We start from the raw sequence: 27,820 nt of genomic DNA, 5'->3' as shown, positions 1-27,820 counted from the left end.
AGAACAGCAAGAGGGATTGCTGCTTTCACTGCGCAGCGATCCCTCTTGCTGTTCTGGCTTCTGAGATTCAGAATATTTTTTTTCTTTTTTTCCTCCAAAAACTAGGTGCGTCTTGTGGTCTGGTGCGTCTTATAGAGCGGAAAATATGGTAATTCAAAAAGTGCTAGGTCAGTTTGGGCGATCTCCTACTCACTTTCCTGAGTGGGACCTTGGACTTCTGCCTCCAAGCTTTGATAGCCACGGTGCCTGAAATCCATCTAGGAAAACTATATACATGCATTTCCCAATTCAAAAATAGATCTGTAGCAGCTCCCTTGCTAGATAGGAGTGGTTTTTAAAAACTCAATATACCAGTGTGAGAGCTTGGACCATGTAATGAGTCTTGATCTGGTGACCTGGCACAAATGCTACAAAATCTAGAGGTAATACAGATTATGGCTGTTGTTGTGAACATGATTTTTGTCACTGAGACAAAAGGATAGGAAAACAGTACGCCTGCTTGATGTAGCTGTATTATTACACTGGATTCAAATGAAAGAAGTGTTCATTTTGGCAAAATTGTACCAAGCTTTTGAAGAGCCTTTCTTTAATAGCCAAGTTGGATTTTTTCCCCTTATGGAAATACATTTCTGCTAGAAGATGTTATTTTCCAGAGAGGCAAACAGTACCATAAAAAAAATGAGAAGCAAATAATTACATTTCCCATATAATCATATCTTCATTAGAACTTGTGCAACCCCACTGGCTTCACATTTCTTTTGAACAGCATAATCCCAATATGGAGCAGCAGCCTATACAAGCTTAAATACCAATGCAATAGATGATATTTTAAGCCCAGAGCAAGCCCTGTTAAATACAAGCACAGGGGCTAGGTAACTGTGCCCCACATGATGTATTTTACATAACCTGTAGAGTATTGTTTTAATAGTGATCTTGGGGGGCTTTAAACATACATACAAGAGGAAGGCAAAAATAAACTTCCATTGTTTTATACATTCAGTTACCATCAAAGAAGATTTAACATTATAAATTGTACAGCTCTGTTAAAAGTTGTGGGCAGCACAGTAAGATGTGAAATAACTACTGCACTGTGCCTGGGCATAATTTACACAGCTCATTACCATAATGTCAAAGCACATATTTATATATGTACAGAAACATGCAATTAACCATCTGTCTTCACATCCCTGGTAATGAAGCAGATGATAATACTTTTCTCAGTCCAGTCCACCCTTCTACAGCTGCTCTGCAACAACAGGAACTCACAGTGCCATCAAAGCCTTAGGCTCTTGTACACATTCACTGTAGCTCCAGCACACTCCCACTGCTGGTGCTTGAAGCCATGTACACATGGCATTGGCCAGAATTCATACCTATCTTGCTGCCACCCCATTTGCAAACGTGAGCCACATTCACTTTGCAGTGAAACTGAGGTGTGTACACTTGAGACAGCTGTTGCACATGCACAGATGACAGTTGGTTGCTTTGGGGTGGAAATTGCAGTCCAACAATATTGAAAGCAACATCTGTAGAGCCACACATTCCCCACCGCATGCTTAGGACAATCAGAACCAAGGGTGTACAAAAGGGGGGGCGGAGGGTGCCTGGGGCGGTGATAAGATGGCCCGCTGCCTCCCCCAGCTGTAGAGTGATGGAGGGTGCGCACACAGTCAGTGTGGGCGCCGCTCACGCCGCATTCGCATGGCGTCTGTACAGGCTGCCACGCCTGCACAGTCTGCACGGGCTGCCGCTTGTGCACAGTGTCCGTACGGGTGTCCGTATGGGCTGCCGCTCGCGTAGTGACCATATGGGCTGCTGCGCGTGCGCAGTCCCTACAGACATCGCACATGCGTCACCAGGCGATTTGCCCCGCCCCTCGGCATCCCGCCCCAGGTGACAGAGAGGGTTCCTCTGCCACTGATCAGGATGATGTCAGCACCAATATCTTGGCAGAGTGAAAGAGGGTGGGGGCAGATAAGTGTTGCACATGGGGGCTTCCTGTTCCAAAGACTGGTGAATGCATTAAGATACAGTGGGACCTCGGGTTACATACACTTCAGGTTACAGACTCCGCTAACGCAGAAATATTACCTCGGGTTAAGAACTTTGCTTTAGGATGAGAACAGCGGAGGCACAGCGGCAGCAGGAGGCCCCATTAGCGAAAGTGGTGCTTTAGGTTAAGAACAGTTTCAGGTTAAGAACAGACCTCCAGAACGAATTAAGTTCTTAACCCGAGGGACCACTGTACTTCAGTTTCTTAAATATCTGTTTCAGCTCCTCTCACATCACAGAGTTGGGAATCATGGCTCTTGTGTTAGACCATGCTTGCTCAAACTCGGCCCTCCAGATGTTTTTGGCCTACAACTCCCATGATCCCTAACCAGCAGGACCAGTGGTCAGGGATGATAGGAACTGTAGTCTCAAAACATCTGGAAGGCCGAGTTTGAGGAAGCCTGTGTTAGACAATCAACCTTCAGTCTTACCATTGCCTCTAGATATACCCTAAGAGAAAGACTAGTAGATCGCTACTCAGTTATGCAGGAAAGAACTTTCGTGCAGATTGTTGCAGACTCAGGAGCAATGTCTAAGGCTCCAAACCAAAGCACACTTACCTAGGCATAAGACCCACTGCACACGCTAGGACTTCTGTTCTGATCAAACATGCATAACTTCATTGGACCCAACCATATGAGCTGGGTGCCAATGGATGGGTCCCAAGTGATCAGGCCCTGCCATTTTAGTTAAGTCATGATCCCAACTGTGAAGAAGCCATGCATGGCAGATAGAGCTATCAGTGGCTATTAAACATGTAATAGTGAACCCCGGGAGACAGACAGACAGGCCATGTATCCATAGCAATGACCAGAGGAGGAATGACCGCTGGGTGGAGCACAGAGAGGAGAAACACTAAGGTGCACCTGTAGAAGCAAAACTGGACACCTTCATTTGTCCCAGCTGCAATCAAACATGCCTCTCCTATATCAATGTCTACAGCCACAGCAGGCGCTGTAACTCTGTTTGACTAAAGCTGTTTGACTTTACCCTGAAAGCGCACTCTCCTAAGACAGACAGATGCCAACAACAAGTGAGCCATCCTCACAGTTGATTGGACAGCCTAGATATCCCTAAATAAATAAGTAGTTCTGACAGCTATGTGATACCTCCAGAATCAGAGCCAGTGCACCTCTGAATACCAGTCACTGGGGAACAACAGTAGGAGACAACGAAAGGCCTCGTGTCTTGTTTGTGGGCTTGCTATTCACATCTAGTCGGCCATTGTGGGGAAAGAAAATGCTGGACTAGATAAGCCTTCAGTCTGAACCAGCAGGACTCTTCTTATGTGATTGTGTTCCTTTGTGGCCACTACATGGTCCCATCCACATACCGCTGGGATGTGGCAGTAAAGATTCTAGTGCCCAGTAATCTCTGCAAAGGGATCAAGAGTCTCCAAAGATACCACAGCCTCACATTCAGAGGGGAGCAAAGCTGGCAGGTGAAGGTTTTTGCTGTTGCTCCTCTGAGCGGCCTGACGTGAGGACAACATCTCGTTCTCTGGCAGGGTTCCTCCATTGCTCTCTCCTCCTCCTTGGGAGCTCACTGTGTGGGGCAGGGATCGATGCCAGGCAGCAATGGTGGGGAGAGGTGACGGAACTGGCTCTCCTCCGCTCTTGTGGGAGGAGGAGTCGTGGTGATAGGAGACCAGCTCGTGGCTCAGGTTGACTCTCTCCACGGCGGACCTGCCTGGAGCCCAACAAGGGCGGCGGTGGCAGCCCAACAGGCTGCTGAAAGCCTTCCGAAAGTCCACATTGAAAGCGTAGATCACTGGGTTGACTGAGGAGTTGGCCCAGCCAAGCCACATGAAAACATGGAAAGTCGTCTGGCTGACGCAGAGAGCTTGCCCAGAAACCCCGCTGCCTGGCCTTGGTTCGCAAAAGGGTAGCAGGCAGTTAAGGACAAAAAAGGGCAGCCAGCAGCAGACAAATACCCCCATGATGATGGACAACGTCTGGAGGACCTTGGTTTCCTTGCAGAGCGAGCTGCGCAGCGAAGAGGCGGGCTCTTTCCCCTGCGCAAAGCCCAGCCCTCCGGCCTTTTCCAGAGACGAGATGCGGCGGATCTGAGCCTGGGCGATGCGGTAGATCCTTGCGTAAGTGCCAATCATGATGGACACGGGGATGTAGAAGCTGACCAGGGAGGAGGTGATGGCATACGTGGGGTTGAGCCGGGCGTCACAACGTGGCAACTGTGGGTCAGTCCCCCCCTGCTCCTCGACTCTGTGCCAATGGAGCTGGACAGGGATGAAGGAGATGAGGACAGAGAGGGTCCAGGCCAGGGCGATCATGGCGGAGGCCAGGCCCCGGGTCATCCGCCGCTGGTAGCGGAAGGGGCTGGCGATGGCCCAGTAGCGGTCGAGGCTTATGATGCAGAGATGGAGGATGGAGGCCGTGGAGCACATGATGTCGGCGGCCACCCACGTGTCGCAGAAACGGGTGCCAAAGAGCCACACCCCGCCCACCGCCTCCGTGACTGCCTGCCAGGGCATGACCAGCAGCGCCACACACAGGTCAGACGAGGCCAGTGACAGCACAAACCAGTTGGTGACTTTGGCGCGCAGGTGGCGAAACCGGACGATGGCCAGGCAGACCAGGGCGTTGCCCAGCAAGGTGCTCAAAACCAGCAGCCAGAGGAAGCAGACGCCTAGCACCACCCCATTCCCGCCAGGGGCCCGGGGCTCCAGCGGCCCCTGGCTGCCGTTGGAGGCGTTCTCCATCAGAGGGCGCCCACGGGCTCCAGGCGCCTACCGCCGTCCAGGAGGGTCTCCTATGGCAGCCACCCGCGCACCCCAGCGAACAGGGTCCCCGCCGCCCATTCGCCTGCATCAAAGACGTGGCTGCGGCTCCCGCAGGCATCGTGGGGAAGCACTGGATCCTGAGCCTGGACGGGGCGCATCAAGACCTTCGCGCAGCGCCGCCGGCGCCGGGACAGAGACATCTTGGTTAGCAGCAGGTTGGCTGGTTGGAATGAACGCGGAGCCGAGGGCGAAAGTTCCCCGACGCCGCTCGCTCGCTGCCTTCCTCTCGCAACCAGATCCAAGCGTCGTCTGTTCTTCCCGGGCTTCTGGGCATCCTCCGGTGCTGGAGGAGAAGGCGGGGCAGAGAAAGCCGCGGTCTCCACGCTATCTGTCCGTTTAGGTTCGGCAGTCGGGGCGGCACTGGGACGCCTTGTTCCCTACGTCTCGTGCGCAGAGGCGGCAGGAGGCGAGAAGGAAGCACGTGGGAAGGGATCCGTGCGCGCGATCCTGTGAATTGATCGGGGACCCCTTGCGCTGCTCGCTCGGGATCGCTTCACTCAGCCATGGCTTACGAATGGATAAAATGTCAGAGATGGCAGGGCTCAGCTGTAGCTGCTCAGCAGAACTGATGGTACACAGTTCAGTCCTTCGTCGGACCCCTCTCCGCGCCCCATAGCTTCTTCTCTTGTCCTGCCCGTCGCGCCCTCTGATCTGCCTCCATTCCTGCCTCCCCGCGCCCCCCACTGCGCGCTGCTGAGCTTCTAGCAGGCACAAATTCTGTAGGTGCAATTTTCACTGACACGAAAAAACTGCGAGCAAGGAAGCTTTACCTGTTGAAATTTTGCCTGCTATACAGAATACCGTCGTCAAAATCACAGGTGTAATCAAAGCACATAGAAATAAAATATGTATTATTATTTTTTAAACACCAGTGGCAATTGTGGCCACATTTGAGGAAACTTAAGAGGATAATTATCAGACTTATTTTCTAAATAAGAAAATGCTGCATCATGGACGGTGGTCCTTTGCATCATTGATCATGTAGCTTAAGATGCAAAAACGGAGGAAAGCGGAGATAGGTAAAGACAAGTACAAAAAGCCATCCAGGGTCCCTTTACCTTTTATAATAAATACTGCATGACACACTGTCTGAGTTATCATCTTCCCTCACCCCCCTTTTGATGATTAAAGCAGACACAGCCACAACTTTAAAAAAATGTTAGAGCTGTGAAACTGATATGACATCTTGCGAAAAACTGTTGGCTTTAAAATAAGAAGCCAGCTGGATTTAATTTGAGTGTGGGAACTGCTAACAACACGATTAAAAAACAACTGTTTTTGTGCTGCAATGGTTGCAAATTGTGGAGGGCAATCCTGACCCCTGGTCTTTGCTACTGGAGAGAGTTAGGATGAGACAGAGGTGTCATGGCTTCATGGCTACATAACTCCCCCCTCCAAAGTCTGCTGAAAGTGCCACTGCCAGCCAAAATGGGGCGACCCCAAATGGGGCATTACGGAGGAGGGGGGAGAGAGACTAGGAGATAGATGGACTAGGAAATGGAGAGGCCATTTTTTGGAGAGAGGACTGATCCCAGAACCTCTGCTGCAGCAGCCTGGAGCTGGCACAGCAAAGGGAAGTAGGAAATATTTGCTCCGCTCTTTTATCCTGGCTGGTTGTGAGTGGCAGTTCTTCAGATGCAGCAGTAAACCCATTGTTCTATTCTGCTGCACTACTCCTGTCCTGTGCTTTGGTTTTCAGTGGCTCTAAAATGCAAAAGAAGCCTCTGATTTGATGGAAGAGCATTCCATCATATAAGGCACCACCTGCAGTCTGATGTGGTACATCCTAGAGAGGACCAGCTCCGGGGTTATGGGGCCCCTTGGCAGTGGCGTAGCGTGGGGGGTGCAGGGGGGCCGGCCGCACCGGGCGCAACATCTCGGGGTTAGGGTTAGGGGGCGCAAATCCACAGGTTAGGGGGCGCAAATCCACAGGTTAGGGGGCGCAAATTACTTGCCTTGCCCTGGGTGCTGACAACCCACGCTACGCCACTGCCCCTTGGCAAAGTGTGGGGGTGCCCACTTAGGTGGACTACCTAGCGCTGACTGTGGGCCCCTCAGAAACTACTATTTTAAATGTCCTACCATGCTCCCTAGTGTTGCAATGTTGGGCATCCCAGAGCATTGTGGGAAATTTAAAATGGCCTCCCGACACCTAGTGCCAGGGACCCTAGCTGGCATCAGCTCAGGTGCATAGCTGTCAACTTTTCCCTTTTTTTAAAGGAAATTCCCTTATTCCAAATAGGATTCCTCTCAAGAAAAGGGAAAAGTTGACAGCTATGTTCAGGTGGGTCCCGTCAGGTGCTGGGGCCTGGAGCTACCCAAGGGCGTTCATAGTGAACCTGACTACAGAAACAGGTTTATTACCTCAGCGAGAATTAGGTTACTGTCTCCACCTTTTCTGGTAACTACTTTTCACCATTCATCATTACTCATAGGTCTCCTGCAGCAACTGCAGTGCCTTTTCCACTCCCATCAAGAATGTGTGGGGAGAAAACTAAGGGTTGTATCTAAGCTCTTCAGGACAGATCCTGAAGCTGAGACTCCAATACCTTGGCCACCTCATGAGAAGAGAAGACTCCCTGGAAAAGACCCTGATGTTGGGAAAGATGGAGGGCACAAGGAGAAGGGGACAACAGAGGATGAGATGTTTGGACAGTGTTCTCGAAGCTACCAGAATGAGTTTGACCAAACTGCAGGAGGCAGTGGAAGACAGAAGTGCCTGGCGTGCTCTGGTCCATGGGGTCACGAAGAGTCAGACATGACTAAACAACAACAACATCTAAGCTCTATTCCCAGAAGACTCATTCAAATTAATGGGCACAAGCTAGTCATGACCACCCATTGCAATGGGTCTACTCTGTGTGGATCTCATGGAGAAGTCAACCAACTATTACATGACTACTGCCTGGGTCAGGAGAAGCCACAGGGGACAGGATTAACCATTTAACGGCTTGATCCTAATCCACAAGCCTTTGCCAACCTGGTCAATTCCAGATGTTTTTGATTGCAATTCACCGCCAGACAGTATGTGCTCATTCCAGCCTCAACACACAGAACAGCTGTAAATGGAGGTATATGCATCCATGCAGATGAACATTTTGTTCAACCAAACGATGTCAGGGGAAACGGATAAAGCCCAAATTCTCGAATATTTATTTTTATTCCTGTTTACTGTTTGATACCTTCTGCACCCTTGACAGCGTTGAAAACGCGGAAATGCAAACAAAATGAAAAGTGCAAATCTCAAAAGCTAACACTAGGTGGTGTGCTCAGCTTTATGAAAAACTCCCGATTCTGGCTGCAGGGTCATCCCTCGAAAACCACTTCTCCTCTTGTTAAATTAATATTCTAGTCTAAGCAAAAATAATTCTTTCTTTCTTTTTAATGCTCGCTTCCTCTTCGTCTTCTTAGAAGACAAAGTGAAGCTGCAAATCATTTTGAACAAATACAAGAGTCAAGGAGAAAAAGAATATCTGGAATGAGTAATCTCTTTAAAAAAAAGTTATAAAATTGATTTTAGGCATTAACATAGAATGTTGCAAAACAGCCTTGCAATTATATGATATTGGGTGCAGTTTCCAGCTTGAGCATGGAGGAATAGTAAAAAATAATAGCAGCCTAATGAATAATTTTTTTAGATAAATAAATACTTGCTCATATTTAGGAAACATTTAAATTCTTTTCTTTCTTTCTTTCTTTCTTTCTTTCTTTCTTTCTTTCTTTCTTTCTTTCCAATGCAGGATTTGGCCCACCATTTACATGAAGTTTCTAAACTGCTTTTTCAAAATGGTTGTCTGAAATATGTTGAAGTGCTGCTTTAATATGCTCTTACTGGTTTTTTTAAAGTTGCGAGTTACTCTGTGGTCTTGTTAGGGAGGAAGAGCAGATAATAAATGGAAATAATAAGTAAAGACAAGTTTATGCAGAAGTGAATGTCTGTGCTGTAGGATTTCACCCTAGAAAATAATAAAAAAATTATTCTCAAGTAACTAGGGCTCTCCCATACACCCAGTGGCGTAGCGTGGGTTGTCAGCACCCGGGGCAAGGCAAGTAATTTGCGCCCCCTAACCTGTGGATTTGCGCCCCCTAACCCGTGGATTTGCGCCCCCTAACCCTAACCCCCAGGTGTTGCGCCCGGTGCGGCCGGCCCCCCCTGCACCCCCCACGCTACGCCACTGCATACACCCCTCAGTTCCATGATTTAGAAAAATTGAATTTTTTGTTCCATGCATGTTTATTGAAATTAAAGTGCATAGTTTTAGCAGACATACATTTACCTATCTGGTAAATAGTCCAATGTTTACGGCATTGGTGGTGGAAGAACATGAGACTGTCATGGGTGTAGCCAGGGTTTATGTTGGCGGGGGCAGGGGACAGAACTGAGTTATTTGTGACACAGTTGGTCAGTTAACTATTTTTATTGATTTACTTTATTTAGGGGAGGCAACTGCCCCCACGCTACGCCCATGGAGACAGTTAAACCACCTGACAAGCATATTATTGAATTTCATATTCAGGGCTAGTATATCTGCAGTATATACCTACATATACCGATGTTTTGCTTTTACATTGTTTAAAAGCTTTATGTCGCTTTTTCTCTCTCTTTTCACTTAGTTACTGTAAACAGGCTGTTCCTCTGAGGGAGTCACCAAAGAGCTATAGAAGGACACAAAATATTCTGCAGTGACAAAACTATAGTAAGTGTCCCTTGAAACTGCCACACACCCACACCCATTTCTAGGGCCTAAGATTCCCTCTCATTTTGAGTCGTCTCAGCTTATCATATTTCACAACTGAGAACAACGGAGAGGTTCACATGACACCCTATCACATGACACTGCTGGTGTAGACAATACTGAGCAAGATGGACCAATGGTTTGACTTGCTATAAGGCAGCATCCTACATGACTCTGTGCTGGGAAGTGGTACCCATGCTTTAGAAAGCAACATTGCAAGATTGTCATATGCACCCTGTTCATCCTTTAATTGCATGTGGTTCCTCTGCTGATGTAGGAATGGGCCATATTTCTGTCTCTTCCCATCTCACATGTGCCACATTGATTGGGCTGTCTCCGTCCTCTCAGTGGTTCCCAACCTTTTTTTGGCCATGCCCCACCTAAGCATCTCTAAAATCCTGACCCTCCCCCCCCCCCGGTGACATATAATTCTTATTATTCAAAAAGTGAACTCCTGTTCATGTGGAGGAAGTCTAAAAGGCCATTAACTTGGTCTAAACAAGCTTCCAAATTGCTCCTCTTAAAAATCAAATTGCCCACCTGTGGGGGGTGTGCCCCACATTGGGAACCATGGCTCTAATTATTAATCTGGGGGGGGGGGAAATCTTAAGTGTTTCTTTGCTGATGACAGCACTCAGCCCACAGACATTGGCTAGTCCAGGAGGCAGGACATTGGGGACCCAGCCCATTCCTGTTTCATCACAGGAGTGTCCCACAGGTGAGAAAGGTGTGAATAAGCCTGTACAGATTTCTTGAAAGTGCCTTTCCGTGGTAGCTGCGGGATGCCTGTGTGCATGTGCAGCCTCACGGTATGGCTCAGCTAAGCTCCCCTTAGGTGGTTGGATGCCACGCTTTCCCCAGGAACATTTGACTGTGATGTAGACACCAAGCACGAGGCCGTATAAGTAGCAGGCCCAAATTGCTTCCTGCACACAGCAGCTGCCTTGTTGAAATAGTTCAAAGAAGCCTTCGTGAGCTACTCATCTTGCAAGAAGGCGTCCTTTTGCCTCTTGCAACAAGGAAGCACTTCCTATTGCCCAACGCAAACAGAGCGATCGTTCCTCGTGTGCCAGAACCACTCCTCAGCTGAAGGCAATAAAAGAGAAGGCGAAGGATTGCCTGTGAATTGGTGGGACTAAAACGAAATCAAACCTCACAGTGCATCAAACGGATGAAAAAAGGGCAAAACATTTTGCTAAGGTTTCTGTGCCTTTAGTAGCTGGTACCAAGTTATCTGAAGGAAAGATGGGGTAAAAGTGTAACGAAACAGTGCTTTTAAAAAAAAAGGTGTTGAAATCAAATAAAAATATATTCGAAAATTGTACTACCAAAATGACAATCCCAGGATCACTGGTAGGGATTGGAAGCAGCTGGGACGGCTTGCTTCAGGGCACTCACGTGAATTAAGGGGCTGAGCAAGCTTTGAAGTGGGAACTTCTGATTCACAGGTCATGTGCTGCTCAGCCACTGTGCTGCACCAGAGCCATCCACGTGTTCAGAGCTTTGCAGGGCTGCTGTCGAGCTGAGCAATCCAATCCAGCTGTTTATGCAGAATAGTGAAAGAGGCCTGGGAATCAAGCCCGGCTCACAGCCAGGCAGTTCTCCAGGGTGCTTTGAGGCACGGAATTGAACATTATTGAGAGCAGTCATTTTATCTGAACAAAGGAACTCTTTGATCCCCACCCCCCACCCCGGTCTGCAAACAATTTTATTTCCTTTTATTACTTGGCATGGAGCATGCGATTAGTATAGGAGATCTGGCAAAGTTTAAAGACTTGCCTATACGTTAATACAATTTTGCTCTGAATAAATAGATGAAATGAAACGTCTGAGACTTATTCATCTGTCTCTGCATGTTAAGGAGGGGCTTTTTATTTGTACTGGAAAAGTCCTGCAAAGACTAGGTTTGAAGGAAACTGACAATAACAAATAGCCTTTACAGATAATACATTATTTGAGAAATGACGGTATTCCTGTAACTCTTTGGCATCTGGAGATATTGAAGTCTGTCTTCCCTTTCAAGGCTGTGCTCAAACAGACATTTTATGTGGCTGTTGTGAGGCAATTCTCCTTCTAGCTGGGGCAGCCGTTGACATTGATGTATGCAAAGTGGATGAATGGCCATCCCAACTGGCAGACCAGGCTCTTTCAGTGGTTGCTGCTCTGAATGAGGTGTACCCCATGGAGGAGGTTTTTCAGCGGTGTCTCCATGGCTGTGGAATGATCTCACAGGGATACAATTACCAGAAGGATTGGTTGTTAAACCACTCTGAGAATTACAGCTGTGTCAGGGGATTGGGAGACTTCTGACAGTTCTCAGCAAACTACAGTTCCCCTCTTTGGCAGAAGCCACGACTGTTTAAAGTGTTATGCTGCTGCTTTAAATGTATACTGCAGATGGGGGTCTCTGCTGGTTTTGCAGCAGCAGACTAACACGTGGATACCCCTCTGGAAACTATATATGCAGGGCTTTCCCCCCCCCCAGCTGGAACTCACCAGAACTCAATTCTGGCACCTCTCAGGTGGTCGCCATTGCAATTATAAGAGAGCAAGGGAGGGGTTCATGGTGAGTTCTAGCACCTCTTTTTTTTAAAATCATTTTTATTGGTTTTACAAATATAAAGTTATAAACAAAGAATCAAAAAGTATATCTGTGTAAAGAGATTCCTCTGAATCTCAGGACTTTCCCCCCATCCCCTCCATGGGGTCCCATTATGAACATTTAATACTGCATATTTTTCTCTATACTCCAACTTTTATATCAGACCATATTATCCATGGTAATTTTTAAACTACAAATGAAATCAAAATCCTGCTAACGTTTCCATCTGCTTACAGTGGTCTCCTAAATAGCTTATAAATTTTCCCCATTCTTTTATAAAGTTTTTATCCTCTTAGTTTCTGAGTTTACCAGTCAGTTTTGCCATCCCGGCATAGTCCATCAGCTTGGTTTGCCACTCCTCTCTGGTAGGGACTTGGTCTTCTTTTTATGTATGGAACAACAGTCACCCGGATGTTACTAGCCTCGAGATGGAAAGAAGACCAGAACCTCTTTTTCTAGAAAAATAGCATTGCATATATGTAAGTTCCTGCTGCTGCTGCTACTGCCGCCAGTAAAACAGTGAGGTTTCCTTTTCTGCAGGGCAGCTTCTATTTTAGGACATGGTGGAAACAGCTTTGATAGAAATGGTTCCAGCAGCTATCTAGACAATACCAGCTTCCTTTGGGGTCATTGTCATTTTAAAGAATGGGCAAAGAAGAGTAGGGAAGCCACATAGGGGAGCAGCATGAAGGGAATTAAAATTCATGTGAGAACTTAATACTGTTGACTTTACCAGCCTTGAAATAAGAACTGTGTGTGTGGTGGTATCATTGTACAATGCAGATTGGATCCTGCTTACAGACACTATTGTAATTAAAACAATCAATAATAAATGAGCTCAATAGGTTTTGGTAATTCAAGGTGGGCATCTAGCAATATCTCTGCTAGCTTTGCTGAAATACTGTTTTTGGAAAGGTTTGTGAAAGACAAAGGGTATCCTTTTAAATATAAGCTGCTCTGAGTGAGAAAGAAGTAGCAGCTTGATGGAGGAGCTCTTATCTGAGTGTGTGATGGGACACCAGGGTTCCTGGGTTGTCACCTGGCCATCTAAGTAGGACCTGGTAGGCACCAACCAGGCAGTGGCTCCTAAGGAGAACACATTTGGACGTTGCCTGGAGACTTCACCTATGGGAGAAGAAGCGTGGGAGCCCAACTGCTGTACCTTAGGCAGAATGAAGGGTGGGGAGACAGGGAGGCTATAAAATGCCTCAGGGAGAGGGAAGAAGGGGCAGAAGTTCAGTGGAGATCCAGGGATGAGTGTGGGTAAAGGAGATGATCAAATAAGGCTCTTCCACACAGTCTTTGCTTTGCTGCTGGATACGGCATACCCAAAGCCTATGATTACCTAGCATCTACCCACCCTACTCCCTGGGTATAGGAGCCCTGGATTTAAGCCTGCCAAGGGCATTAAGGTAGACTACACCTGTCTTCTTTGGTGGGGTGGGGGAGAGAATTTTCCCTGGAACCTTAAGGCATTGTGAGGATCCTGACTGTCCAGGGGGTTTGGGGACCTACTTCTGAGGAGACTTGACTCTAAAAAAAAGGGGGGGAGACTTGGGACACTCCATTGTAAGAACAGCACTGAAGTAGCTACCTTGGAAGAAGAGGTCTGCTAATGGGTTTATTGCTGAGAGCATACTGGGCCCTGGGGGAAAGCAGATAATGTGAAGCAACATTTCTGAAATGAAGTCTGATGTACAACTGACCAAATGTGAGTTGGTACCTTCTTTGACTCCCTTTGCTACTTGTGGCCCATGGAAAGCATGGAAGGTGCCTCTTCCCCAGCAATACATAACCGTGTTAGCAATTTGGTCTTGATCTTAACTATCGTCATACACAATTAGTTGTGCACCGCAGCAAATGGCTGTAGACACCAGCAAGCACCTTTTGCATTAAAGGTGTATCTAGCCTGTTAAGTGGGTTTTGAATGATTTGTAGAATGGTAGGCATGTAGTAAGGTGCATCATGGATAAATGGGTGTGTGTGTAAGGGGGCGGGGAGATGGAGAGAAGCGCAATCCTCAGTAGACAGTGCAATCCTATGAATTTCTACTGAGAGTAAGTTTCCTTGACACACTCCCAGTTTAATGTGCAGTCTGAGTATGGTATTCCAGATCTGTAAACATAAGATAGAATTGTAGAGTTAGAAGGAACCTTGAGGATCATCTAGTTCAGGCACCCCCAAACTCAGCCCTCCAGATCTTTTGGGACTACAACTCCCATCATCCCTAGCTAACAGGACCAGTGGTCAGGGATGCTGGGAATTGTATTCCCAAAACATCTGGAGGGCTGAGTTTGGGGGTGCCTGATCTAGTCCAACCCCCTGCAGGAATATGCAGCTGTCCTATATGGGGGTTGAACTTGCAAACTTGGCATTATCAGATCTACACAAACACCACTTCTCACTTACAGCTCCCAGTTAAAAACTCTCACATATATCCTCATTGATCTCCACAGCAGCCTTTGTCTGGGAATTGCAGCTGTGCGAGGAGAATAAGGGTCTCTCAACAACTCTCAGCACCCTTAACAAACTACAGGTTCCATGATTATTTGGGGGAAGCCATGACTGTTTAATACGTATAGTGCAGTTGGGTCTTAACAATGGAATCCTATGTATATACATTCAGATATAAGTTCTACTGAGTTCAATGATACACCCATATGGGGATGAGGTGTGTGTGGATTTTCAATTCAATTTGTATTTAAAGGTGAACTTACGAAATTTGCACTTTCCAAAGCAATACAAAGACTGAAACATGACCATTTTTCAAAAAGTTGCACTTATCTGAACTTTGCAACACAGTTCTCCATCCATACTAAAGTGTGCATATAAATACATACATTAGTGAAAATAACTTACCAAAACACATATTAGGAGAAATGCTTTGTAAAAGTGTGGCTGTTAGTGTCATTGGCACTAAAGTGCTGATGAACTGAGGAGTTACCTTAAAAATTGTGAACTGATGTGGAAATGTGGAGAACTGGGAAAAAGCGAAACTTCAGGAAACTGAAATTAACATATTTCGCCTTCCACACTCCTAGCTAAGTGTTTGCAAAGGACTGCAGCTTAATAGAATTAGCCCTTTGGAAGTTTTATCTGAATGTTTCCAAATTACCTGTGAACTATTTAACTTCCAGATGGGGATATACTATGACAAGTTTGACTCCGGAATGCACTTTCATGGCTGAGTTATAAACCTGTGGAAACAGTGCGCTGTAACATTAAAGCCAAACGGCTCCTGAATGACAATGTAAGAGATGCAACGCAGGGTAAGAGAAGTTCTTAGATGAAGTGTAAACAAAATAATAAGGGTGACATTGAGTTTGTCACACAAGATTGGCTGTAGACAGGATAAACTTGTTTTGGCCTCTCTGCAACAGGATACTCCCTGCAGTGTAAAGTTATATGGGGAATACTGTATGTTGGCCTGTTATCTTGAGTAGAATGCCCCTTTCTCCAAAGTATTTGCTTTTATACTACAAATGCCATATTCTTCTAGAAAAAATATATTAAAGAGGACTGAATTGCAAAAGTTTAAAATTCCCATTGGGTCAGATGGGCTCAGTTCACTGTCCCAATGTGACAGAATGGATGAAGTAATTCAGAATGAAGGTAAGAGGGATCATGTTTTGATTCCTTCCAGTGTTAAACAAAACATTCCCTGTAAGCAGAAAACCAGACTGACAGGGAGAGGGTTATGCTAGAACCTTTATTTATCCTTACGATAAGAGTTTTGGTTTCTAACTGCAGGGGATTTCATTACACAGGGTGGCTGGGGGCATCCAGAAATTGTAACCCCCAACTTGAGTTCTGGTACAGTGCATTTTACCACCTCACTGCCTACATAGAAAAAGTTCTTTTGATGTTAGCAGGAGACGCTTGAACGTGTGCCTTCGGCTGGATGCAATCATTTACAGGCATGCCTGTGTTCTACGAACACGCAGTACTTCCAGGCACTGGTTTGCACTTTTAGTTGAGGTGAGGCTACACGGGAAATTAGTGGAGCAAGTCAGTAATTTCTTAAACTCCACGGGTGGGAACTACCCGTGCTTGTACTCAGAAGCAAGTCCTCTTGAGTTAAGCAGGGTTTCGAGGGCAGCTGAAGCTCAGCCAACCTGGGTCTGGATCCAGCCGCATACCGTAGCACGTGATACCTGACACCGTAATCAATGGGCTCCGGTGGCTGGATAATGAACTCTGCAGAGGGAGACTAAGAAGCAGCTGACACCTTGCCTGTCACCCGGAATACTGGAAAAAAAATGACACGTGTGTGTGTGTCCCTTCCCGGCTACACACGCGCACTGCGAGTGGAATACGGGAAACAGCGCAATGCTGGCTGAGCTGCCCCAACGGGCTGGTTACCAAGAGGGATATGTAACAATACCGTGCCGCCCTTTGTTATAGGCGGGAGCCTTAGATGATATACGGTAAACCTGCGAGCCTTCCATCGGCCCGCCATGGGCGTCAGAGGGCCGGATGTTTACAAGGCGCCACTTCCGCGCCAGCAACGTCGTCTCTATGGTCGGCGGCGATGACCGCCGAGAGGCCCCCGTGCGCCTGCGCGAGCCGGGCCCCCTTAGGCCGCTCCTGCCGCCACCATCACCGTAGTCGGCTGCGTTGAGCGGGACCGGCTGGTGGAGCCGAGGAGCGCAGCAGCAGCAGCAGCCGCCGGCGCCCCGCCCCGTCGGTCCCTGTGCGCCACCGTGAGGGGCCGGGCCGCCGCCTCCTCCTCCTCCCCCTGCCCTTCCCCGCTCCCCTTCCCCGCTCCCAGCCGCGCCGCTGGCTCCCCGGGGGTTCTGCGTCGGCAAATGGTTGGGCCGGAGGATGCCGGAGCTCAGGGCGGCGCATCCTTGCTTCCCTCGGGCCGGGAGAAGGAGGAGGCGGCGTCGCCGGAGGAGGAGGCGAAGGGCGGCAGCGGCGACGACGACGACGCGGAAGCGGACGGCAGCCGAGAGGGCCCCGGGGCCCGGCTGCGCTGCTACCTGGCCGGCAAGAGGCCGCCCAACGGGGACGCCTGCGGCGCAGGGAGGATGACCAACGGGGACGCCGGCTTCCTCCTGTCGCCGCCGCCGCCTCCTCCTCCTCAGGGGGGCACGTCGAGCCCCTCGGAGCCGCCGACTTCGCAAAGCACGACGCTCCACAACGGCGGCTGCGCCTTTTTCCTGCCGGTGGCCCAGAGCGCGGTTGCTCTCGAGGAGGAGCCGCCGCCGCCTCTGTCGCTGAAGAGCTGCGGCCTCGCCGCCGCCGCCGCCCCGGCCATGTCTCCCTCGCCCTCTTCGTCGTCGTCGTCCGCTTCAGGGAGCCCTTCTCCGGCTTCCGAGGAGGCGGAGAGCCTGGCCTCCCCGTCGGCGAGGGCTCTCCCGTGCCTGCCCTCGCTGGCTTTCATGGACATCAACCTCAACTCCCGCAACACCTTCGAGGTGAGCCGTCGCCGCAGCGCCCCGGAGCATTTGCAGCCGCAGCAGCCGCCGCCGCCCGCCCTCGCCTCCGGCGCCAATGCAGCTGCCGCCGCCGCCGGCTCCGAGCAAGGGGACCGGGCCAAGCGGCTGGGAGGCCTCGCCAGCTCCAGCTTCGCCGAATTCTTCACGAGGTGAGTGACTCACGCGGCCGCTCCCCGGGACTCCTGCGGGGAAAAGGGGCTGCCGCATGCGGGAGGAGAGCGTAACCTTGTAACTTAATAGGAGAGAAAACCAGCCGGAATCCCCCTCCCCACCCGCTCTGGAAGCATGCTTTGAAACGGTGCCGGAGCTGTCATTTTAAACCTTAAATCTCTTGCGTGGGAGTTGTGGCCATTACGGTCAAAGGTGTCTTGACTCTGTATCCCTTCAGATCCATTTCCAGCAGTGCACTCTCCCAGGTGTGCTTTTTTGCCCACCCCCTTCCCCTGGAATTGTAGCTTGGTATATCGTTAAGTCTTATGAAGCTGATGTGCAAGAATAACTCCTTTTTAAAAGTTAAAACGGTTGTGATAACTCTTTTGGAAGAGGAAAGTAGCAGTGGCCAAGGTATGCTTGAGCACCCTTTGTGATGGACCTGTTTTTGATGAGAAGATTTTGATGTGGTCAGTCTGGCATAGTGGTTAAAGTGTTAGACGAGGAAGGGGGAGACCCAGGTTCAAATCCCTGTTCACCTAGTGACCTCTGCTCACTGGGTGACCTTGGGCCAGTCACCACATCTCAGCCTAACCTACCCTGCATGCTTGTTGAGGATAAAATGGAGAAATGGGAGAACTGTTTATGCCACCTTGAACTCTTTGGAGGAAAGGTGAGGTATGAATGTAATGATGCAGTAATAAAAACCTTTTTTTTTTTTGGTATCTTACTTAATGCTTATACATTTTCTATGATTTTGTCTCTACTCAATTGAATCAATTTGATTAAGCATGCAGTAGCATTTTATGCTTTTCAGCTTCACTAATCTATTTTCTGAACTGAAGACTACCATGTCAACAAGAAATTGTGATAGCGTTCTGTGCAAGATGTCCTGCTAAATAGTTGAGCCTCAAGTTGTTTGCTTTACTATGCATATCATATTGAATACTAAAGCTGCCTCTTGTTGCATCTTTTCTCCTATGTTTGATTAAATAATTGTCTAGTTAGAAGAGAAAGGGAAACAATTCAGCATAGTGATACTGTACAAACATTTATATATTGCTCTTAAGTAAAATATCGTTCTCAGGTGTCACAAAAGAGGAATGTATCATGTACTTGCCCAAGTGTACACTGCTCTTTGTGGCATCTTTAAAGGACATATCTTGGTAAACAGAATCATAGAATCACAAGAGCTGGGAGGGATCACAAGGGTCATCTAGTCCAGCCCCCTGCAATGCAGGAATCTTTTGCCCAAATAACTAGCACATATTTGATTGGGCTTGTCTAGTGCCTTTGCATTTTTCTGGAGTGACTATCCAAGAACAGTTGAGTAGCCACTGGGAGCAGTGCTTATTTTGTCTAGTTAAAATGCTAATGGCATTCTAATAACTTCCTTCCTTGTGCATATTTCGTTGTATAGCAATTGATTATTTCCCCTTAATAATCTTTGCTGCATGTGAATTTCAAAACTTAACTGTATTATTTTTATAATAATGGAGAAGATGATGTTCCCTTCGTAAGCCAGCTTTGATTCTTTTTTCTTCTTTTTTCTTTCCTTTTCTGCAAGCAGAAATGAGATGTTCCAAGTTGAACAACTGTTAGCCAAGAATGAAGTAAGGTTTTGTGGCTATGTTGTAGCCTGGACTTGAAGAATCAACACATTTTTATACATAGCTGGTTTCTCTGGTCACAATGATGGAAGACTTGATGGGTATTGGGATTGTTATAGTGGAATGCAAGTAATATACCATTTTAAATTATTCATTTCTCCGAAGGGGTTTTAGTTCTCTCATCTGCCAGTTTTCAAAAAGCATCATTTGCTTCTTGGATATTGAAACTATGTCTTAGTACTGATTGTTTATGGCAGATACTCGATGCTGATTTTAGCATTTTGGTGTTATGTGAAATAATGTTAGGGATACCTTATTCTTTTCCACATACTGTGGACTCTGTGTTACACTTGTAAGGCATCTGACGGGGTGCAAATTAGTTCCCTCAAGCTTAGCATGACTGAAAGGGCTGGGAGGTGCTAGAATGGACAAGCCCAATTGAATATCCCACAGATTACAAACTGTTATGTCATTGCCCTGATAGGATTGGTGAAAGTGTTGCACACTGACGCTGCATCATAGTGTGTAGGTCTTGTGTTGGGTAACCATTAATATCATTCTGTTATTTACTGGTAAGTTTTTCTAGTTTCTCTCTGGCTTGGCTCTCACCACACCTCAAATGTGTTTGAACAGCTACTCTAGTATTAATTATTGGTTTGACTTTTCCTCTCTGCCTGAACTGAACTGCTCAGCATTTCATAATACAACTTTGTGTGGTAGGAGAAGGTGCTAGTGCACATTTCCCTAGATGCCATTATCTCCTAACAGGCAGTTGTAGGATTGTACTGTTGCTATCCCTAAACTCTGTTCTGATCTGCTTTTTAGTACTTCCTTCAGTATCCTTCATTGATGTTTTCTGATTGCATTTCCTGAGTATAAGTGAAGTTATGATGATAATTTATTGGGGAAATTACTCAGATACCAAAAGTCTGTGTAAATATTGGGTCTTTAAGATTCTAAAGCCATCACAAAAGTTGGTTGTTCTCATTCCTCATTTTGTATTCAACAATTTTTTCATGGTCTGGCGAGTTCCAATAGGAAAACTTTAAAAAATGCTTTTTATAAATATAGGTGATGATGTCAAGTAGTTTCAAGCTTTGTTCATAGAACAGGAAGAGATGCTATCTTCCATTGAATCTCTGGGAATAACTTGGAACGCTCTCTGCATTTTCTTATGGCTATCTTTTTATGGTTGTGACACATGCTGACTTGGTTCAGATCACACAGTAAACTAAACTATAGATTACTGAGATCGCCCAGCGAGGGGTGTACACTTACTTTGCTCTTCCCCAGTTCTGCACTACACCAAGCTAAGTAAAAGTTTGGCTTAACATGTCACATGAACCAAGACTTGCACTCCATGTCTAACCTTGAGCTGTAGCCAGGGTTTGAAGAATATAAATGCTGTGGGTTGGTTTTTTTAAAAGTCCATAAAAATGGAGCAAATTTATGATTTGATGCTTGTGAAACTGACAGAATGAAACTGACATAGCTACAGATAAATATTAGGCAAGCTTGGCAGCTAGGGTAATTCTCTGATGCAAATTACTGTATCCAAATTACCCTAATTTGTATAGGAAGCATCTTTCAGTTCAAAACGTTCAGGGAAAACTCACATCACTGTTCTTCCTACAACCAACCACATTCCTTTTGGAGCTTTTTGGTCAACTCTGAGACATGGTAGTTCAGAAGCTTACAACTAACGTGATGTAGAATAGGAATACATTTGCTTGAGTTATAGCTTGTTAAGCGATTCACTGATAGTGCTTCTGTGTAAGTGAGACATGCAACAAAATAATTGTAGTGTGGAATACTCCTTTTCATTATTCTAGCCACTCTATTCTGTCTCGTCCTCCGTTTTCTATCCTCTCAATAGTCAAGGCAGCATTTTGTGGCCATTGAGCGTGCTTAGTCCTTATTGAGCCGTTTGTGAGGTTCCCTCCTCATGTTTTTTCTTTTAAGGTTTTGTACTTCTGCAAACTGTGTGGTTTTTCTGAGCCCCTTGATACCTCCCTCTTGTGCATTGGTGGAGCTATGTTGATACTTGCTGAATTTTGTAAATGTAAGTGGTGATCTGACTTTTAAAGAAGATACAATATATCTAGGTTAATTCATTTGGTTAGGTCAGTTTTAAAGCTGAAAATAGAGGAACAAACCTACCAAATACTGTCTCTGCTGAGTCTGAATTCTGGAATCTGTATTGGAAGCTGGTTATCTCTGACCCATGCATTGTATTAGTAGTGGATAATAATTCTCTGTCACTGGAGATTGACTGGTGAGTGTCTCTCAAGCATTCTTCCTAGCAACTGCATTACAGCAACTTTAGGGGTCTCAGGTTCCGAGGACACGAGCTTTGTGCCGCAACCCTATTACTAATTAAGCACTGGGATTCCTGGTACAGAGACTCATAACAATTGGGATGTTAAAATTAGGACTCAATGAAATAAGTTATATTTCAGTATTTGACATTTTAAAAAGCCATTGAATCTTGCTCAGAAGCTTGGGGCAACTGTGTCTCAGTAATGACATTGTATTTTGATTTCTAGAGGGTTAAGTATTGTATTTTGAATATCTAAAAATCTGAAAATCATTGTTGGGGTACTTAAAGTATCCTGCCATGTGAGCACTAATTGGGGCAAGTGTTTTTACTTTTTAAATTGGCTTACACTTTTCTGATTTGACATCAAGCTGCTTCTTTTCAATACTTTTATTGAACATTCAGTATTAATCACACAGCGCTGCAGATTGGGATTTTGAGCTTATGAACAAAAAAGACCAGTGAGTAAAGAAAAGCAGAAATGGCTAAATATAAGTGTTAAAGCTACAGTATGCTTTCTTGGACATCTTATGAAGACTGTTTCAAACAAAGATATCATAATATATAAAATATATGTTTTTCTTATACTAGCTATTATATCTTTCCTGTATTATTGTGAAATCTGTAACTATGATTTCAATCCTAAACACACCTACTAGGGAACAAACCCTGTTGAACATAGTAGAACTTCTGAGTACAACATGCAAAATATTTCATTTCCCATTGTTCACTTTTTAAAAACATATCTATTAGTGCTCTAAGACAACAGAGAAATACACAAAAATGTGTTCTAAATAGTCTTACCTGCTTTAAATGGAATGGATGAGAAATTGTTTTCCACATTCAATTACAGGCTTGTATGAGGATAGTACTCCACATAACCTACTTGAGAAGTTGTTAAACTTGAATGTTGAAGTAGTGTAATGTGCAGAGGCATGTTTCACTGTGCTCTAGCTTGTAGTTGTGGTTCTTCGGGAATCTAATTCTGTTCCAATTAAAACAAATTAGAATGATACAAATAGAGGCTAAAAGCCACAATTTAATTTCTTGGTGGTCCCATGCCATTGTACACTAACATTGCCATTGTTAGTGTAGTTCTGGTAGCAAAGACGAAATGAAATGTTTTGAAATTTAAATTCGTATTGCTCATAGATGAAACTTTCTCCTGGTATAAATGTTTCTCTTTCCTATATGTGGAGGCAGTACTTACCTGTGTGCTGAATTACTGTCACAGTATTCTTTTCACCTTTGTTTCAACTGGACAATGCCCTGGCCTGCCAGAAATTCAGTTTATGTGTAGGGGTGAATAGTAGGAGCGATGAATGTTTTCCCCACCCTGGGTCGTCCCACCCCCCCAACTCTGCAAACTTTAGTTAGTTTAAAACTAACTTTGATTTTCTGTGTAACTTTTAAAGGATGTGTGGGGAACCTGTGGCCCCCAGATGTCGCTTAACCACAACTCCCTTTATCCTGGCCATTGGCCATGCTGACTGAGGTTGATGGGAGTTAGGGGACAGGTATCTGTTGGATCTAAGTTCCCCACACCTCTGTTACATGTTGGTGAGAGTTGTTTCTCTAGATCTGCAAGTTATTTGTGTCTTTAGTTCTGTGCACAGTTAAGTAGAAGCAATGCATAGGACTGTAGCTGATGACTGTAGTACAACAATGGGAGTGTCTGAAGATGTCATATACTATTTATTGTCCCTGTGATGCTCACCTCTCATTTACTCTTCTTCCACAATTTGTCTGTCCATCTCTCCCTCTCCCCCCCCCCCCATGCCCCCTGCTGCAGCAGATACAGTGGTACCTTGGGTTAAGAACTTAATACGTTCTGGAGGTCCGTTCTTAACTTGAAACTGTTATTAACATGAGGTACCACTTTAGCTAATGGGGCCTCCTGCTGCTGCTGCACCGCTGCTGCATGATTTTTGTTCTCATCCTGAAGCAAAGTTCTTAACCCGAGGTACTATTTCTGGGTTACCGGAGTCTGTAACCTGAAGCGTCTGTAACCCGAGGTACCACTGGATAGGGGGTGAAGTGGCAGGCTTTAGTGTGGGGAAAATAAACTGCTAAAAATTGCTTAACACTGTTGGATACCACGCTTACAGTTGCAGATATCTAAGGACATGAATCCACTTTCTTTTTCAGGGTAGCATGGAAAATTTAACAAAATGGGTTCATTATGTATGAAAATTTTGTTTTGTGATGCAGTGATGGCCTATTAACGTGATATAAAGCTTAACTGCATCTGAAGAACCAGCCATGCCTCCTTATGATGTGCATTGGTAAAGGCAGGGCTTCTACCTTAATTACTTTAGAGGTGCATTCGGGGCATACTTAAGAGCTCTTCGTCACTTTTTACTTTGACGGAATGTCTCTGCAAGTAATTCTTGGTGATAGTGTTTGAATGCAGGGACAGAATTCTCTGCTGTGTTTCTACTTTTTAGGCTTCTTCCTGTGTTTCCCTTTTAGCTCTGATGTTCTAAAGAAGTAATGTAACAAGCACCAGTGTAAGTTTCCCTTTAGAGTTAGACAATAGAAAGTAAAATACTCTATGGTTTTATGCAGTGCTTTTTTCTGGGGGACACACAGGGGTACGCATACCCCTAAACATTTTGTGAATCTTTGTACTTTTGTCCATTTACTCTGTTTATTTTTCCTGATTTGAACTATAAAATGGTGATTTTCTTGAGTCAAAATGAGAATACCCCTAAACATTTTTTTTAGAAAAAAGCACTGGTTTGGTTTTATGTATTTTTTTATTGTAAACCGCTTTGCTGTTTCTTCGTGTGAAATAGCAGTTCATACATCTTTTAAAAAATAAACTAATAAAATAATTTGTTACCAGTTGGATACTTGTAATGCAGAATGGTAGCTTAAGTTGGACAGACTCCATGTGTCTCTTTCAGTGAACAGATAAACCTGGGAGTAAGAGCCACTATTCTGACAATGACAGCCGTCTAGTTCCAAGGTAGTGATGAGGCTGAAACTAACCACAGGATAGCATACCCATATTGCCTAAATGCATCTGTTAAGCAGGTGGCCCTTTTTTTGTTAATTGCATTTTATTATGTTTTGAGAAGGCTGTGTTGACAATTCTTTTATGGGGCAAACTTGAAAATGAGAAAACTCAGTGAGATGAGAAGCAGGACTCATTCCATCAGCTCTTTTGAAAGGCCCCTGAACTGTTTCCATCTGGTTATAAGAACTATTAAATTTTAAGAATTGGCAGCTGAGTTTGCTTTTTTCCTCTTTCCCTTGTATGTTATGTCTTTTAGGTTGTCAGCCCGCAGTGCAGGCAGGGTCTGTCTTATTTAAACAGACTGTATATGCAAGCCACTCTAGGAGTCTTCCTGACTGAAGAGCGTGGTACAAATGCCCTTAGTAAGTAAGAGAGGAAGAAATAACCTCATCAATAAGAAATAACACACCATTTAAGAGGGTACAAATGGACCTGCAACATTCCTATTGTAAGGCTGTTAAGTGAAATTAGGATTGCCAACCCTTGCTGGCAGCTGCTTTTTCTTTTCTACATCTAACAACCCACTCATTGGGTGACATAGGGCACGGGAATCAACATGACCCCCTATTAATGTTACCCCTGCTCCCCCCCCCCAATAATTTATGGTTGTTAAAGGTGCAGGAGCAGAGAGACCGGGGCTTTTCAAGTTAATTGGCAAGCCTAAAGAGTATCAGTGCCAGAGGGAGAAGGAAATTCAGCAGATAAAGCAGACTCAACTCCCTACATCTTCTTCCTTTTTCCCTGAAGGTTATCCTTCAGCTTCAATAGCTGCCTGGAAGATACCCAACTGCTGTGGTCTTTGGAGATTTTCTTCTCTTGCCCCACATGCCACAACTGTATGATGTCTTTCTCTCTACATAGAAAGTCAGCATGTTGGAGAGGGCTAGGCTACAGTCTCTCCCCCCCCCCCATACTTGATTTCTTTGTGGGACAAACTTATTACATGGAAAAGCATACTGCCATGTCTGTCTGTCTCTCTCCCTCACACACACACACACACACACACACACACACACACTCAAACTGTTCATTCAGACATAGCCTTACCACTTTCCTGAGAACTAGGCCAGGGAACTAGGAAAAAATAACATTTAAACTGCACATTCAGGCAGTTTAGTGCTGTGTTTTGTTAAATATAACATTGCTTATTCCTCTTCTTGACTTTGGTCCATTACAGGTGTGGGGCATCTGTGGCCCTCCAGATGTTGCTCAACTATGGTTCCCATCAGCCCTAGCAACCATGGCCAATAGTCAGGGATGATAGGATTTGCAGTTCTGCAACCTCTGGAGGGCCAAAGGTTCTGCACACCTGGTCCTGCTAGTTAATGTTATAACAGAGAACCACAACCACGGCTGCAGATTCAGCTTCACTCATTTATTCTAACCTAGGTTAATGCACATTTTAAGTGCCCGGTTTTTACGGTTCCTTTGCAGGTGCTTGCCAGGGCAAGTGAGTGGGAGGTTAATTCTGGACCATAACCTTGGATTAGATGGAGCAGAAGCAATATTAACAGCAAGAATAAAACACTCTGAACTACTTCAGCTTTGTGAAACAAAGTTCAAATAGCTTCATTATGTGTAAAAGGTGACTTTGTTCTGCGTGTGTGTGTGACATAATACTTGTACCTTTGGAACCAAAACTCAGGTTAGATTTAGATGTGACTTGCTCTACTGATTTCTTAACGACAAACATGTAAGCAGTTCCATGGTGCTGGCGACTAACACCTAAATGTGGCAGAAATTGTCAACCTGTACATTTTGATTGTTCATTTATAAAATAGTGGGTTGGTTTTTTTTTAACATAGTCCCCTCAAGATGTCTTACACAGTACAAAAACAGAATGCAAGAAGTTTACAATAGGAGCAGCATTAAATATTTCATACGTTGGTCACTTAAAACAGAATACAATTCATTCACCCCTCCATGACATGTCATTCTTTCCCACCAAACCATAGCTTTTCTCCCTGCAGAGTGTTCTCTAGGGTTTAACATGTTGCCTCATCTGCATAGTGGCAAAGTAATATGTGTTGTGGGGCTTAGAAGCTTTGGGGCAGGGCAGATAGTGACGACTGAGCTGGAAAAATAAGCCTCATGTTGCCATTGTGCTATCAAGATTTATGTCCATTTACCAGTGCCTGGATTGGCAGCTTAGATACGGCTGGGAGTACTGGTCTGCATAGAAAGAGCAATATAGCACCATAATGGCTGCTTATGCATACTTTCTGCACCTTTCCACTTTCCTCCCCCTCCTCCCATGTTCATGCGCCTTCCCTGGCTTCGTATCTGCTGCCAGTGACAAGAGAAATAAAGGGAGGGGCCTGTTGACACCCAAGGCTGTGCAGAGATGCCACAACTGGTTGCTGTTTATGTGACCAGGTTGACTTTGATAGGTGACAATACCCTGTTACAGGTGCTACAAAATGCATTATTTGGACCTGAAATATTGGGGGGGGGGTTGCTTGCTTAGTTGGGTGACTAATGTGCCAATGCAGTGGCAATTCTTTTTATAAAATTTAAAAATGTTATACACTGCGTCTGCTAGAGCAGGATACCTTTAGTTGAAAGTTTCTTAAACGCCATGATGGTATTTTGATGTTACAGAAATGGCAAAGGTGTGCCTACATTTTCATAGATGGTGAAAAAAAACCATGCTTTCTTGGTTCACCTCTTTCTACCTAGTATAAATGCCAGTTAAATTACTATTAGACACTAAAATAGCTAAATCAAAACTACTTAATCATTGGAGCCCATTCAAATATAAAATGTTCATGAGAGCAGAACAGCATTTGTTGCATCAACTTTAGCTCTTCCAGCCCTGAACAAAATATATGGACTGTATAGCTAGGCTGAGATTGGATGGATTCACCAAGGTTTATCGTTTGTATTCTGTGTAGGTGACAGATTTCCCATCACTATCTAGGGGTTTTTGCAGTGAGGGATATTCCTCTCATGGACTTGCTTGGCAGGCTTCTCTGCTGTGGTTGCTTCTTTGCATTACAACATTCGTCCTCCTCCCACAGAACTGGAATGTGTATTTTCACTTTCCAATAGAAAATTATGGAAGGAAGGCTAATGCTACTATTCTGTACG

At 45.5% G+C, this 27,820-nt stretch overlaps 2 protein-coding genes across 5 annotated transcripts in view; one reads left to right on the top strand and one right to left on the bottom strand.

Annotated features, from left to right (window-relative positions):
- Nucleotides 1–3,219: 3,219 nt before the first annotated feature.
- On the bottom strand, nucleotides 3,220–5,904 carry LOC310762715 (D(1) dopamine receptor-like). Its single transcript, XM_083614147.1, has one exon. It carries the CDS (start codon nucleotides 4,769–4,771, stop codon nucleotides 3,410–3,412), a length of 1,362 nt encoding a protein of 453 aa, XP_083470273.1. The 5' UTR covers nucleotides 4,772–5,904; the 3' UTR covers nucleotides 3,220–3,409.
- Nucleotides 5,905–16,160: 10,256 nt separating this feature from the next.
- Nucleotides 16,161–27,820, top strand: part of TBC1D12 (TBC1 domain family member 12) — a 51,395-nt gene continuing 39,735 nt past the window's right edge. For 2 of the 4 annotated variants that reach the window (XR_014548142.1, XR_014548143.1), the window contains exon 1: nucleotides 16,161–17,780. Coding sequence is in view for 2 of the 4 variants with exons in the window: in XM_083614100.1 (XP_083470226.1) it covers nucleotides 16,999–17,780 (782 nt within the window). In the remaining 2 variants the exon portion in view is untranslated. The remainder of the gene's footprint in view (nucleotides 17,781–27,820) is intronic. The other 2 variants (XM_083614100.1, XM_083614099.1) reach the window with 2 other exon arrangements.

This window comes from Podarcis filfolensis, assembly GCF_964270895.1.
Source record: "Podarcis filfolensis genome assembly, chromosome: 5".
Taxonomy (NCBI): domain Eukaryota; kingdom Metazoa; phylum Chordata; class Lepidosauria; order Squamata; family Lacertidae; genus Podarcis; species Podarcis filfolensis.
The sequence above is the reverse complement of the archived record's forward strand: the minus strand, read 5'-3'. Positions and strand labels throughout refer to the sequence as shown.